We start from the raw sequence: 14221 nt of genomic DNA on the forward strand, positions 1-14221 counted from the left end.
CTGGCTTCACTGCAAAAAAATTTCCCCATAAATTTTGCAAATGATTTTTTCTTCCTTTCTACATTGTTTCTGGGTTTTTATAATCAGAAAAAAATATTTTCATTCTTTCTCAGTGCTTTCACACTGTTATTTTCAGACACCTTCTCATGAAGAGTTACTTAGTCAAGCAATCTACTGTTTTAAAAATCAGCCATACTGGTACATAATGATTGCTGTCTATCTTGAGTTTCCTTATTTCTCTGTATTTTTGCACAATAACAATGAGAAAATAGGGTGTGAAATCATAAAACTATCCAGATAATCATCTTAGGAAAGTATTCTTTGGTCAACTAAGCTAATGATGGAGCTAAGCTCCATTTCATTCTCATTTTTGTAGCAGCTTCAGTAGTTTGAGCTTGAAATGACCAGGAGTGTGTAGTGGTTTTCCTTTGTTACCATGCAGCAAGTCTTGCTAGTATGTTAAAGAATTGGCAAAATAGAGGAATGGAATAGATCTTAAATCTTGTTTTTAAGAGAACAGCAATAAAGATTATTAGTTTTTGTCACTAAACTTACTAACATCTAATCCTTTATGAAGATTTCCCATGTGCCAGATTCTAAGTATTTTAGTATTGCATTTGGTTCTTCCCCTTCCCCTCTAGCAATGGCCTTCTAAGGTGGGCACTATTATAATTACGAATTTTCAGGAAGGGCTAACCAACTGGCCTAAGGTTAAACAGCAAGCTAGTTGTACAGCCAGGGGCTGAATCTGTGCAGTTTTTTCTTTTTTTCTGGCAATAAGTGCATCTTTTTAAAATTTCAAATATTAAGGGGGTACAAATGTTTTTGTTACATGGATACTCTTTATAATGCTTAAGTTGGGGCTTTTAGTGTGCTTATCACCTGAATAGTGTTCATTGTACCCGATAGATAAATTTTCATCTCTTTCCTCCCACTTCTTGATTTCCAGTGACCTATTTCTTTGTGCCTGTGTGTGCCCATCTATTAGCTCCCAATTATTAGCGAGTACATGTGGTGTTTGTTTTCCATTCCTGGGATACTTCACTTAGGATATGGTCTCTGGTTCCATCCAAGTTGCTGCAAAAGACATTATTTCATTCCTTTTTATGGCTGAGTAGTACTCCATGGCATATTCCATGCAGTCTTGAGCTAGAATCCAGAGTGACTCCTCAGAGTCTGATACTTTTAAAGCTCTCTCCCCAGGTGATAATAATATGAAGCCAGAGTTAAGAACCCCAGATTCTAAACTAAGGTGCTTCAACTAATATGCTTTCAGAGCCAGGCAGTTCCAATAAACGATTAAAGCAATCAGATATAGACTCCATATTCTAAATAATTTCAAAAAGTGGGTCTGGATCATTTACCAGAGGAGAAATCATCTGAGGACATCGTTAAAAATGCAAATAACTGAGCCTCAGCTCCACAGGATCTTTGTTCAATCTGCATCAAAATTACCTAGGTTTTATTTTTAAATGCAAATTTCTGGGTCCCTCCTTTAGAATCACTTTAGGTGCTAATAAATTCTAGTATTCTCAGATTTTGGAAGTGCTCTCAAATATGAGATGATTATTTTATTCAGTCTAGGAATATTTACTGAGTACCTATTATGTGCTATGAAGTTCTAGACACCAGGTAAACAACGGTGAGCAAATCAAACTTCCTGCCTCTAAAGAGCTCATGTTCTACTGGGGAAGGAAAATAGAGTATTTAATATAACAAATAAATGTATATCAGATGAACAAATAAATACATGTCAGATGGATAAGTGCAATGGAGAAAAAAAAAGACAGGGTGGAGTGGGATGGGGTACAGTGGTATTTTATATACTCAGGGTGGCCTTCCTGATAGAGTCACTTTGGTACAGAGGATGTCAGGGAGTGAACCATGGAAACTGCAACAGCTCAATAGTGTCTAGACTAAAGTAACATCAAGCACAAAGGCCCTGTAGGAAGAGTTTGCTTGCTATGTTGGAAAAACAAGGAGACCAATGTTTGGAGAGCAATAGGAAAGGAGAAAAGTGATAGAAGATATCAGAGTGATAATAAGAACTGCATCACACTGGATGGTGAAGGCCATGGTAATCTTTCTCTGTGAGATTAGAAAACATGGAAAATGACACTATCTGCCTCATGTTTGAACAGATTCACCTGGCTGCTGCTGATGTAATGTGTGGGAAAATTATGATGCAGGAGGACCAGTTGGGAGATTATAGGTGTACTCTAGGCAAGAGAAGATGGTAGCCTGACCAGCATGGTAGTAGAGGAAGTGGTAAGAAGTAGTCAAATTATGAACATATTTTAAAGCGTAAGCCATAATGATTTTTCTAATGTATTGGATGTGGGGTAAAAAAAAAAAAAAGGAAGGAATCAAGGATGAGTAGATGTAATGTTTTGGCATTTAGAACTCAGTAAATTTGAGGTAGATAAAGTATTCCTCCAGTGAATTCCCAACTGGGCACAGGTGTGAAGCTTGTTTGACTTACGACTAAAGCAACATCCATGGAGCACTGAAGATGAAAAATTGAAGCACACATCTTCCAAATGACTAATTAAAACCCACATTCTTCCTTACACAAAACATTAAATACAATGTTTATTTCATTACTCGCATCTAGACAAGGAAAAGGTAAAAGAGCTAATTTTCTCAGTGCCATTTATCAGAGGAGAATAGATTTTTTTAATGCCACAAAAATAGTTATGACTTTTTTCCCTGTGGTAATTAGTGCTTGTAACAATTTTTAAATATGCAGATATTTGAGACTCTTTACATCACTCATTAAAACAAAACAAAAAAGTGCCTCTCTTAAGAGCTAAAAGGTGGATAGTTAGTGGAAAATTCTCCTACTCTATTTCTTCCATCTTCAGAACTTACCACCTGCCATTCTGGATCAAATTTCTGTATTTTTAATTAACTGATATAAATTACATAAACCATTCTGTTTAAGGTGTTCAGTATAAAAATTCACCTTGTTGGGCTGGGCACAGTAGCTCACACCTGTAATCCCAGGCCTCTGGGAGACCAAGGTGAGAGGATCAGTTGAGGCCAGGAGTTTGAGACTAGCCTGGGCAATATAGCAAGATCTCATCTGAACAAAAAGTAAAATAAAATTAACTGGGCATCTGGCATACGCCTGTAGTCCCAGCTATTAGGAAGGCTGAGGCAGGAGGATGCCTTGAGCTCAGGAGTTCAAGGCTGCAATGAGCTGTGATCGTGCCACTGTACTCCAGCCTGGACAACAGAGCGAGACCCTGTCTCAAGAATAAAAAAAGAAAAAAATTACCTTGTTATTCTTAATACTGAGATAAATAAAAGGTTTGTATCTCCTAATAGCACAATGTAATAACTTTTGTTATTCAATAAGAGCAATGTAACCTGTTGCATTTTCATGTATAAGTTTTGTTCAAAACCTGTAGTATCCCTCAAATTGGGGATTTTGAATTGTTTTAACATTCTTCTCTCTTTGGTTCTCATTTTCCTGTCCTGTTTCTAAAGGTGTGTCCCATGTTTGTTTTTTATTATAAATCACATCAAATCCTTTTTGGATACAGACACTGTATAAATAATAAATGAATGTAAATATATGAGTTGACTTTTAAATATCAATTTTGTACTTAGTATTTTTTTATCTTAACCTCCATTTAAACTTTGATTATTGTGCAGAAATATTATGATTCCAAAATTTAAAGACACGTTTAATTATTCTAGAACCTTATCTAATTAGGAATAAGCACATGGATTTCCTATAAAAACCAAACTGCAACCATGCCTATCTATTGCAAGCTATGTTTTCACTTTACTCCCCAGGCTAATAATTTTGATTTTTAAAATGTCTTACCTTCCCTGTAGTGCTGAGAGACTTGTATGAACTATTTATGTATGTATTAACTGTTTTGGTAGCCTGGGACAGAAAGTCACTTGTGAAGTAGCTAAACTTGGCAAAAAGTTTTAAATTCTAGGACTTTGCCTTCTAATGGAGGATGAAAGTCTGCTGAGAAATAGTTTTTATGCAACAAAAAATTGGCTTTTATCTGGGAGTTCCTATTTCAAAGAATGGAAAAATCATTTTGAAGGCATATAAAAAAAGAAGCTTCAGGCTTGTATATAAAAATGTACTTGTTTAGAAACTGCAACAATATTTGATTAATATTGTTGGAAGGTTAAAACTTTTAACAGACACATGATCCAAGTCTTCAAAATACTGTGAACAAATAAATACAATTAAAGAAATGTTCAAACAAATTGAAAATGGCTTTCTTTGGTAGCTGGGGACTACACCGTTGGGTAAATTTGAAGATAGTATACTAAAATGCAAACTCAAAGCAGAGAATAAAAGCAAGCATACACACACACAAACACAGACAATGTCAATGTGACTTTGTGGCTTAAATTTCAAGGTGAAAAACCCCAGAAATTCATTAAGATGTTGCCATAGTCTAAAAATAGCAAGGAAGTCTCTGAAATACATGTTTCACCAATTGGCACATTTGAAGGAGTGCTCCTATGTACACTGATACATTATTCTTATAATTGATGCCTCACACTTCTCAACCCATCAAATGCAGTCCTGGATGGAAGGGACGTTTATCTTCATGTAAGATGATCATCACTTTGAAACCTTAACTGATCTCAAATTTCCTAACAGCTTAAAATCACAATACTGCAGGAAAAAAAATAATACACAGCATTACTGATTTCCTGACCGCAATATGATCTCATGTCTGAATGCACTAGTGAGTTCCTGCTTAGCGAGTTTTAATACTATTTCAAAGTACTAGAGGGAAAAAACACATCATTATGCCCAGATTTTACTAGCTGACTAGACCCCTTTTTCCTAAAATGGGTAGAAGACTTTGATACTATCCAGAGAGCCTGTGCGGCCAGCAGAGGAAGAAATATTTTCATTTTCTCTAAAATAATGTCCTAGAACTTTAGTGTGACTCAACATAGGCTTCACAGAGCCTAAATCTCCTGAAAAAAAGCATCACAGAAAGCATTCTCCTTTTTTGCATTGATATTCTTTTCAAAATGAATTTTTCAAAGCATGGAAGAGTATTTTAAGAGAACTGTGTCATGGCACAATCCTAATCTGTAATAGGAAGTCTGGACAGGCAGGTCTCCAAAATTCTGATCGCCTGAAAACCTCCAGGAGATATAATGAAACCAGGTTCCACGGTCTCTAGATTTATTTAAAAAGGAAATAACACCAGACAAAATACAGATGAAAATAATAACATAATATTATGAATAACTACAAGGTAATAAGGTGACAAAACAGATAAGGACACATTCTTATAAAAATATAAAATTCCAAAATTGCCATAGTAAGAAATAAAATGCTTAAACACAAAAAACCACAACAGAAATGGAAAGTGAAATAATCAGAGAATTACCCTCTGAAAAGTTACCTATACTGAGTAATGACAAGCAATGAGTTTCTCCCTCTATATTTACTGACATGTAAAAAATAAAGTTCACTATATAAAGTTGCATAACTATATAATATTATGCTATTTAAAAAATGTATAAATACATATACTCATATGTTCTTAGGGAAAACTGTCTGGAAAATCACACACCAAACTGTTAAAAGTGGTTTCTTCCTGGGTACTAATTAGGGCAGGAATTAGTTCAACTTTAGATAGCCTACGTGGTTTCAAATTCTTACTAGTAATATACTAGTTTTATTAATAAAAAGTCTGGATAAAAACAAAACATGATGAAATGTAACGTCAGAATTTAAAACAACATTGAAAATTATCAGAAGAATTTAGCTTTTTTCCCTCAGATATCAAGGAAAGTTCCCAGAAACTGCAGAAGAAAATTGGCTAGATTGCAAGTCAGAAGTAGTAACAAATTCACATTTTAGTTTCTGAAACAGCACTGCACAGTCAGCTGGGAAGTGGGCAGGGAAAAGACTTTGGGTCATTCCTGTGCCCTGCAAGTAGCTAAGGCACAGGATCCACACTAATTAGAAACCTGGGCAGCCAGTGCCCCGTTGTGTGAAGGCAGCTTTCTTAGCTAGACAGAGATGTATTCAGCTTCTAGTCCATCAACACCAGTCTTTCTATACTCATTTAGAAACAGCTCCCAAGGTGCAGTATAACCAGAGGTAAAAAGAAAATAGGAATGATACACTGCCTTGGCATGTATAGTTCCCGCAGATAAAGCAGTCTAATTGAAGGTGGCCACACAAAGAGCCTGTGAGCAGTGCGTTTTTCATTACTGCATCTAGAAAAAGAATAATCGGCTGCCTCTGATATTCTAAGTGAGCATTCTCTTCCTCACACAGAACGATGCAGGGACAAGACACAATCCAGTAGTGTCTAAAAAAATGGATGCTGCAGAAACTGGAAATTGAGGCAGAGCCTGTACACAAACCATTCTCTTAAATTTATGTAATTTTAACTCTGACAAGAAGATTCTACCAATATTCACATAAAGGGGACAAGGATCAAATTTAGGCACAATGAAACACCATCATGGTTCTCCAGAAATGGAATTCTATAATAACAATCTGGGTTCCTGATTAGGGTAAGGCATATATATCACCACTGGATAAATACTAGGTGTTGATGGAACAACTCTTGTTCAAAATTGAAAAGTTAAAAAAAAAAAAAAAAAAAGAAGGTTAGGAAAGTTAAGGAAAAACCTTCACAATAAACTAAAAGAAGTTTATCGTGACAATGTGGAGGTTTATTTAAAACAAAAAATAAAAGCGAAATGACCTATCATCATGAAGATTCATGGGAAGAGTTTTCATTTGTAAACTTGGAGATTCCACAGGTTCACAACGTGAACCCACAGTGCCTTTTGACTCCTGCTCTTCTAGACTGAATACTTCCCGAAGGCAGAAAAAATATGTATCTCACCTTTGTATCCCTACCACATCACAGATACTGAAACACATCTGTTCAACTGTAGGGTTTTAAAACTTTTCCCTGAAAATGTTTTGAACCCAGAGTTTACATTCCTACAATAAAAGCATCAGTCTCTTTCACTGGCTCAACCAAATTGGTAAGTTAACGATGGAGGAGATTGGTAGTTAGGTGTAGAGATGTGCTAATGTATCCAGGAACTAGAATTTAAGGTTATTACATGTAGAGGAAATCAGTTATCCATCCAATCCTTTGTGCCAATGAGGTGTTAAAAGCCTTTTGATTGTGCAGTAAAACACAATGACTCCTTTTACAATCAATCCATTTCCAATGTTACTTCAGATATTTAACACAGAACTCACATGCAGAAAATTCCATGCTAACTTGTTCCAGAATTATGGAGTGGTTAATAGTACAGGCTCTGGATAGAGATTACCTGAATTTAAGTACTGACCTAGTGTGAAATTACAGCATGAGCAATATAGTGAGACCCAGTATCTACAAACAAACAAACAAACAAACAAACAAAAACACCCCCAAAATACTAATCGGGCTTGGTGGTGTGAACCTGTGAACCTGTAATCCCAGCTTCTCAGGAGGCTGAGGCTGGAGGATCGCTTGAGTCCAGGAGTCTGAGGTTGCAGTGAGCTGTGACATCACAGCACTCTAGCCCTGGCAACAGAGTGAGACCCTCTCTCAAAAAACCCCACAAAACTATGTGAAATTAGTCAAATCAGCTTATCAATAAAGCCTTAGTTTTCTTATCAGGAAAACTGGTTGTTGTAAGGTTCAAATATATGTTAAGTACTTTGCACAATACCTGCTTTGAAATTCGTTGCCTCCTATCATTTCTTAGCTCAACATAGGGCAAATAAAAGAAACAACTGAAATATGTGCATTTATTTTATTCTTCACTAACATTGAACTAGGCAGATCTATATCTCTGAGACTTCAGCAAATAACATACAAAAATTTGTACATACAAATACATAGACATATTTGTAGAAAATTAAATAGTCATGATTTTAAATTTGACAAACACTGTCAGGTAAAAAGTAGACTATTGTACTGATTTAACATCTCATTCAATTAGTGAAAACTAGTAATATAGGTGTATTTTACATGAGACTACTAAAAAGGGTCACTAACATTATAAATAAGTCATTAAGTTTGTAAATCTGACCACTTTATTAGCCTGAGGTGGAATGGAATAACTTCTAATACCATGGAGGGAAACAAACAAAACATATAATTTAGGTCTAAAGAAATGGATTTATCCTAAAATGCTTAATATCAGCACTCAAACAAAGCAATTTTGCCACTTCTACTTATAGCAAATCACGTTTAGTATACTGCAGCTCACTAAGACAAACACTTCTCTAAAAAGTGCTGTTTAAGCAGGTCCCTCTGTATAAAAATCAAACCAAACCAAACCAAACCAGTAGCTGTCATTTACCTTGTATCCAGTAAAAGACAAGAGGTTTAAGGTAAGAACATTTTCTAATCCCATAGCCATGCTAAAATTATCAACACTGCTGATATTAAAAAACCAGGGCAGGAAAAGAAGCCCAACTAGGGATGGTGAATGACAGAGAAATCAGTGGCTGATACATAAAAAAAAAACAGTAGGAAAAATGATTTTAGTGCAAGGAAACAAAAGACCTTCTCTAAAGGGAATACAAAGAGTAAATGAAAACACAGTATTATTTATTGAATGTCTCTTTTTCTTTTGTATACCCGGAAGCCATCCTCATGCTGGATATCTGGAGAAATAGGAACATTATTAACATATTCACAAGAAGATAACACGATGTCTATTTATAAAAAAAAAAAAAAAACCTAAAAAAGTGGTTAAAATGGAAATGTGGATGGTATTTCAAAAACAACTAAATTTCTTACATGTTTTATAACAATCTCATAAAAAGTAACATTTTCTAAAATTACACTATTTTACGTATGTTAAGTTGAATGGTAATATTAGATAAGATCTTCTGCAACTGTGGTGTCAAAAATCTGATAGCAAATTTGCTGCTCTATTCCATTTGTGACATTATATGACCTGATGAAGCATTCCAACCACGGATATGAATCTGCAAATAAAAAAGAAAATGATATCTAACCATTAAAACTAAATAACTCTAAATATATATATATCTAAGCATAATGCTGAACTAGAAAAATTAACATTTAATTTAGTTTGAAAAGGAAATAAATGCCCTTACCAAATTTAACATTAGTAAATACACATTCCAAATACACATTGGATTCATGTTATTGTTCTGCAGCAATTGTGACTAGTTTGAATTTTTTTCCCAACAACAGATAAAAGTGATCATAGCTGGGGTCTTCAAAATGTTTGATAGCAAAGGTAGTGAGCTATCTCACCCCCAATTTTTATTCCTTTTTTTCCTGCTGAATGCTACTGATCTCCCTAGGTTTTCTACTTGATTGACTGGAAAGAAACGGAACCTGGACTTAAAATGAGCCCAGGCCCTGACCTGAGTCCAGCTAAAACTCAGATCAAGTAGCAGGTATAGAGCCCAGGCAGTGCTGGCAGCCACAGATGTCACTGCCAAGCTTTAGTTATGAATGGAGTCAATCTATATATAACTTTTAGAAAAGGCTCTATGTTTCTTCAAGTTCGAGTCTCAAAGGCATTTAACATAGCACCTGAGGTTGGCAAGGGTGAAACAAGGCAGACACTCTTCTACACTGCTGGTAGAACGATAAACAGGTAAAATATTTTTGAAAAGCAATCTGGAAGTATATACCAAAAGTCTATGAGGCCCATGCTTTTTGATATGAAGTTATAATTTCAGAAATCTATCTCAAAGAATCCAACAGCCAATCCAAATGAAAACTGACAACAAACAAAGGCATTAAAGTTAAGATTTGATATATATGTTTGTTCATATATTTGTTATATATGAACGAGAACTCCTATTATTCTGGAACTGTTATAAAATATAAAGATCGACAGGGGAAAGTAAAGTCTGATCAAAATAACTTATAAAAGTTAAACCAACAACAGCTAAATCTGCAGCTGGTAAAATTTCTTACTGATAAAAAATTGTTAGAAGAATCAAATTATTGGAATATGATTTAGATCTGCAATTTCAACATAAATAGAAATAATGGCCACAGAAGGAAAACTTAGTGGCAGCATGTATAATCAGTACAATTTGACCTCAAGAAGATCTAGTTGATTAATCAAATGTCTATAAAGACTATTAAGGCTCATAAAAAAATTTGTGAAACAAAATCTTGTAAAATCTTAACACGCAACAGAAAATTCTCCGTTGATTAAACTGGATAATTGAAGTCTGTTATAGGAAATGTTTCTTGCCAATATTTCATCTCTTTTGGTCTAATTTCAACTAAAGTTCGTATGTATAAAATACAGCATCAAATGTGCCTGTGATCAAAACTGCTTCCCCTCTCTATATTTCAAAATATTTTAAAAGCTTTTCATTGTAGGAATTATGATTCATACCTATTTTATCCCAGCCACTGACTTTATTAAAAGGTGGACCATATAGTAATCACTCACTACTTAGTAATTCATCTGGATTCATACCTTTTAGACTTCTAAAAGTTGACAGATTAGATATATGCTAGGTGCTATTTCAAGTAAAAGAAAGGGTGGTATTGTTAAAATATTATCACCTACCAATTTTTATTCTTGAAGGACAAATCATATCCATGATCATAGCCATACTTTTCTGAAGATCATCATCCACTAGGATTTCTGATGCTGGAATCTGGAAGAATTTGTCCTTAAAAAAAAAATCATAAGATAGAAAAAGGAAATGACATTTATTTTTTAAAAAGTGATAATTAATATAAAATTATGTAAATATTATCTAATTAAAAATAATCTAGACTATTTCACTCTATCAAGATCATAGAATTCATAAACTAGAGTGCTGGTCTAAACTCTACAATCTGATTTACTGATTACTGATTACTTTAATCTTAAAATAGCTTTGAGATACATATAATCAAGTAAAATTACTTTGACTTAATAATGATGATTAAAAAACAGGCTGACTATTCTCTTTGTGTAGAGGAAAACAAATCTTATGTTAAGTTTAAAAAATATAACCTATAGTATATGTTTATTTATTTATTTATTTTCTCCCCTACTAGATTATGAATTTCAGGAAGGAAGGAATTTGGCTTGCTTTGCTTAGTCTCATATCCCCTGTAGAACAGAACAGAGCCTGGTACATAGCAGGTATTCAAGAAACATTGTTGCAGGGAAAGTAAACCAGTCCACAATTCTGTGGGGAGAGGACAACCACAAGCTTCATATTTGGAACTTTCCTGGACTCTGCTCTATGTCCTTCTTTCTTTTGCTGATTTAAATTCATATCCTTTAGTGGTAAAAAGTCTAATCATGAGTATAATAGTTTTCAGTGAGTTCTGTGAGTCTTTCTTCTGAGTTATCAAAACTAAGGGTGGCCTTTGGGACTTCCAAACTTGCAACTGGTGTCAGAAGTGGTCTTGTGAACTGCCTCATAGCTTCACACAATACCTATCTCCCTAACAAAGTAACTTCATTTCCTCTAATATGAAATGTAAATGTTTTAAAAAGTATGGTGAAATGCTGACTATAAATAATGCCTACATAAAGTGACCATACCTCTGCACTGTATGGAGAATGACCCTCCCCCTTCAAATCTCTGTTCCTCAATTTTTCACTATTCATATATTAAGATTTACAGCATTAAATCAAAAAAAGAGGTACACAGACAATTTAAGATTTATGTGCTTGCATTTATTTATACTTTTAAGTTGCCTTAAATCCTTTCAGAAATAAAGTAGGTATGAATAAATGTATTAAAATTTAAATAAATATTATTTTTTAGTTACAAATATCTTTGCTACCTCTGTTACTTACAGAATCCATGAGATATGCTTCTAATACTCCTGTTCCATCATCAAGAGTAAATGTCATAACAAACACATATTGGAGGGGTACAATACCCAGAACTAGTGAAAGGAAAAAAAGATCAAATCATGTGAGCCTCCCATTCCTTATTATCAAGGCAAAGTTAAACTTGTTTCATGATAGTATATACCTGTATATTTTGTTTACTAAAATAATTCAAGAGGTAAAGAAAAACCTGACACTATCTTCAGGTAGATAGTGTCAGAATTGAACTGGAGGACATCCAATGGATGTCCACTGCAGAACTGCTTGCTTGCTTGGAATGTGGGGGAAAATCCCTGACACATTTGGTTACAGACGTTTTTCTGTATTGATTGCTATGGTGTGACAGCAGAAAAAAAACAGTTTTGTGTTTTTACCTTCACAGATACTCAACCTATATTAAGCTCATTTAGCATGTCCATTTTGGAACAAGTCATTATACCTACATAGGGAAAATGTCTCATGATATTATAAGTAAATCTTTTTGATTAAATATTAACATAATGTATCTTTCAAATGAGTTGATGCCTTGATAGAAACCATAAAAAGTAATTCATGAAATACAACTCATTGCATGTTAGTCTTATGGAAGATAAAACTGAAATGCCAGAATGTTCTAAAAAATAGCATGTAGTTAAATAATTTTTTAATATGCCTCTCCCTGCTTTATATTATAAGCATAAAGGACATCTAATTATTTTTTAAGAGATATCATCTGGTTGAATGAATAAAAATATCAGAATCTGGGATTTCATAATTTGGTAAGATGAGGAAGAAAACAGAAATTAGAGATACTAAATCACATGGGAATTCATAGGTTAGAAGAGTATCTTTGTGTTTGTAAATGGAAGACCCTGTATGTTTACAGAATGTTACATTAGCTTCCATCTGTAGAATATTTAATAACAGTAAGCCTAATTAAGGGGGAAAGTAAGAAGAATAAATTAGGACACACAGACATGAATTAGGGCACATAAGAGATATTATTAATACAGAGGAACTGATTTTTAGGTTTCAAAACGTCTCAATAAAGTTAAAACTGTGAACTAAAACCAAGAGGAATGAACTTAAAACCTACCTTGAGTGACCACACACACACAAAATTACTTTAAGAATAGGATAAGGAAATCAAGCTTGATATCAAGAAGTTTATGAGAAAGTAATCTAGGATTGCACCAGACCACATACAAAACATGGAAATAGCACATAACTGAATTAAAAAAGAAGGAAAATACAACCCAGTATACAAATAAATATTTAGACAATGAAATTTCAGGCTAGCAGAATCTGACTGTCCAGTTTTAGGGAAATAATAATGTTCTCTATATTCTGAATTGGCCAAACTATATCTGCAACACCATGTCTAGCTTGAATGCCTAACTTTGAGAAGAGCATTGGTAAAGTGGAATGTTTACTGAGGAGAAGAAACAAAATAGTAAGGAATGTGGGAAAGTACCAAAGGAAGTAAAGATGTCTGCTTAAAGTAAGGAAGACCTGACAGGTATCTTCAAATGTACAATATCTTTTTATCTTATAGAAAGGAAATGGGTATAATGTAAATAATTTTAGTAGACAGAACTTGGCCCATGTTAAAGTTAAAGGCAGGCAGATTTTTGCTTCCATATTAAGAAATGCTTAAAAATTAAGAAGACATGCTGCCTTGCATGTAATGAGTACCCTGTCACTGAAAGAGTTTTAAATAAAGGCTGCATAACCACAGTTAAGAATGTGATATAAAGATTCTTGTTGTTCCAGGGCCGGGCACGGTGGCTCATGCCTGTAATCCTAGCACTCTGGGAGGCCGAGGCCAGAGGATCGCTCAAGGTCAGCAGTTCGAGACCAGCCTGAGCAAGAGCGAGACCCCGTCTCTACTAAAAATAGAAGAAAATTATATGGACAACTAAAAATATGTATAGAAAAATTAGCCGGGCATAGTGGCACACGCCTGTAGTCCCAGCTACTCGGGAGGCTGAGGCAGTAGGATCGCCTAAGCCCTAAGCCGAGGAGTCTGAGGTTGCTGTGAGCTAAGCTGACGCCACGGCACTCACTCTAGCCTGGGCAACAAAGTGAGACTCTGTTTCAAAAAAAAAAAAAAAAAAAAAGATTCTTGTTCCAGCTAAAAACTTGTGTTGGGTGAAAAGTTTTAACAGTTATTTCTAAAACCCTTTTCAATCCCAAGATACTTTGAGCTGAAAAGATTTTTCAGAACCAGTATTTATGATCAATGACTAACACGAAAAATTATAAATATTAAAATATGCATTATGATTAAAAAATACTGGCAGATGCTTAAAAATGACTTTGCAAAGTATTTTAAACATTTACTCTATACTTTTATTGCAATCACTGTGAATGGTTTCCCTTAAGAAAAGTTAAATTTTAACTCAGCCTTATAGATCCACAAATATTA

General features: G+C 34.4%; 1 protein-coding gene across 1 annotated transcript in view; it reads right to left on the reverse strand.

Moving 5' to 3' along the window:
- Positions 1–8841: 8841 nt before the first annotated feature.
- The window catches only part of POT1 (protection of telomeres 1), a 72324-nt gene continuing 66944 nt past the window's right edge, over positions 8842–14221 (reverse strand). Inside the window, exons 15-17 of the mRNA XM_069461862.1 lie at positions 11779–11870; positions 10546–10651; positions 8842–8965 (exon numbers count right to left, since the gene is read on the reverse strand). Coding sequence (XP_069317963.1) covers positions 8853–8965; positions 10546–10651; positions 11779–11870 — 311 coding nt within the window. The 3' untranslated portion in view covers positions 8842–8852. The remainder of the gene's footprint in view (positions 8966–10545; positions 10652–11778; positions 11871–14221) is intronic.

Source organism: Eulemur rufifrons, chromosome 29 (assembly GCF_041146395.1).
Source record: "Eulemur rufifrons isolate Redbay chromosome 29, OSU_ERuf_1, whole genome shotgun sequence".
Taxonomy (NCBI): Eukaryota; Metazoa; Chordata; class Mammalia; order Primates; family Lemuridae; genus Eulemur; species Eulemur rufifrons.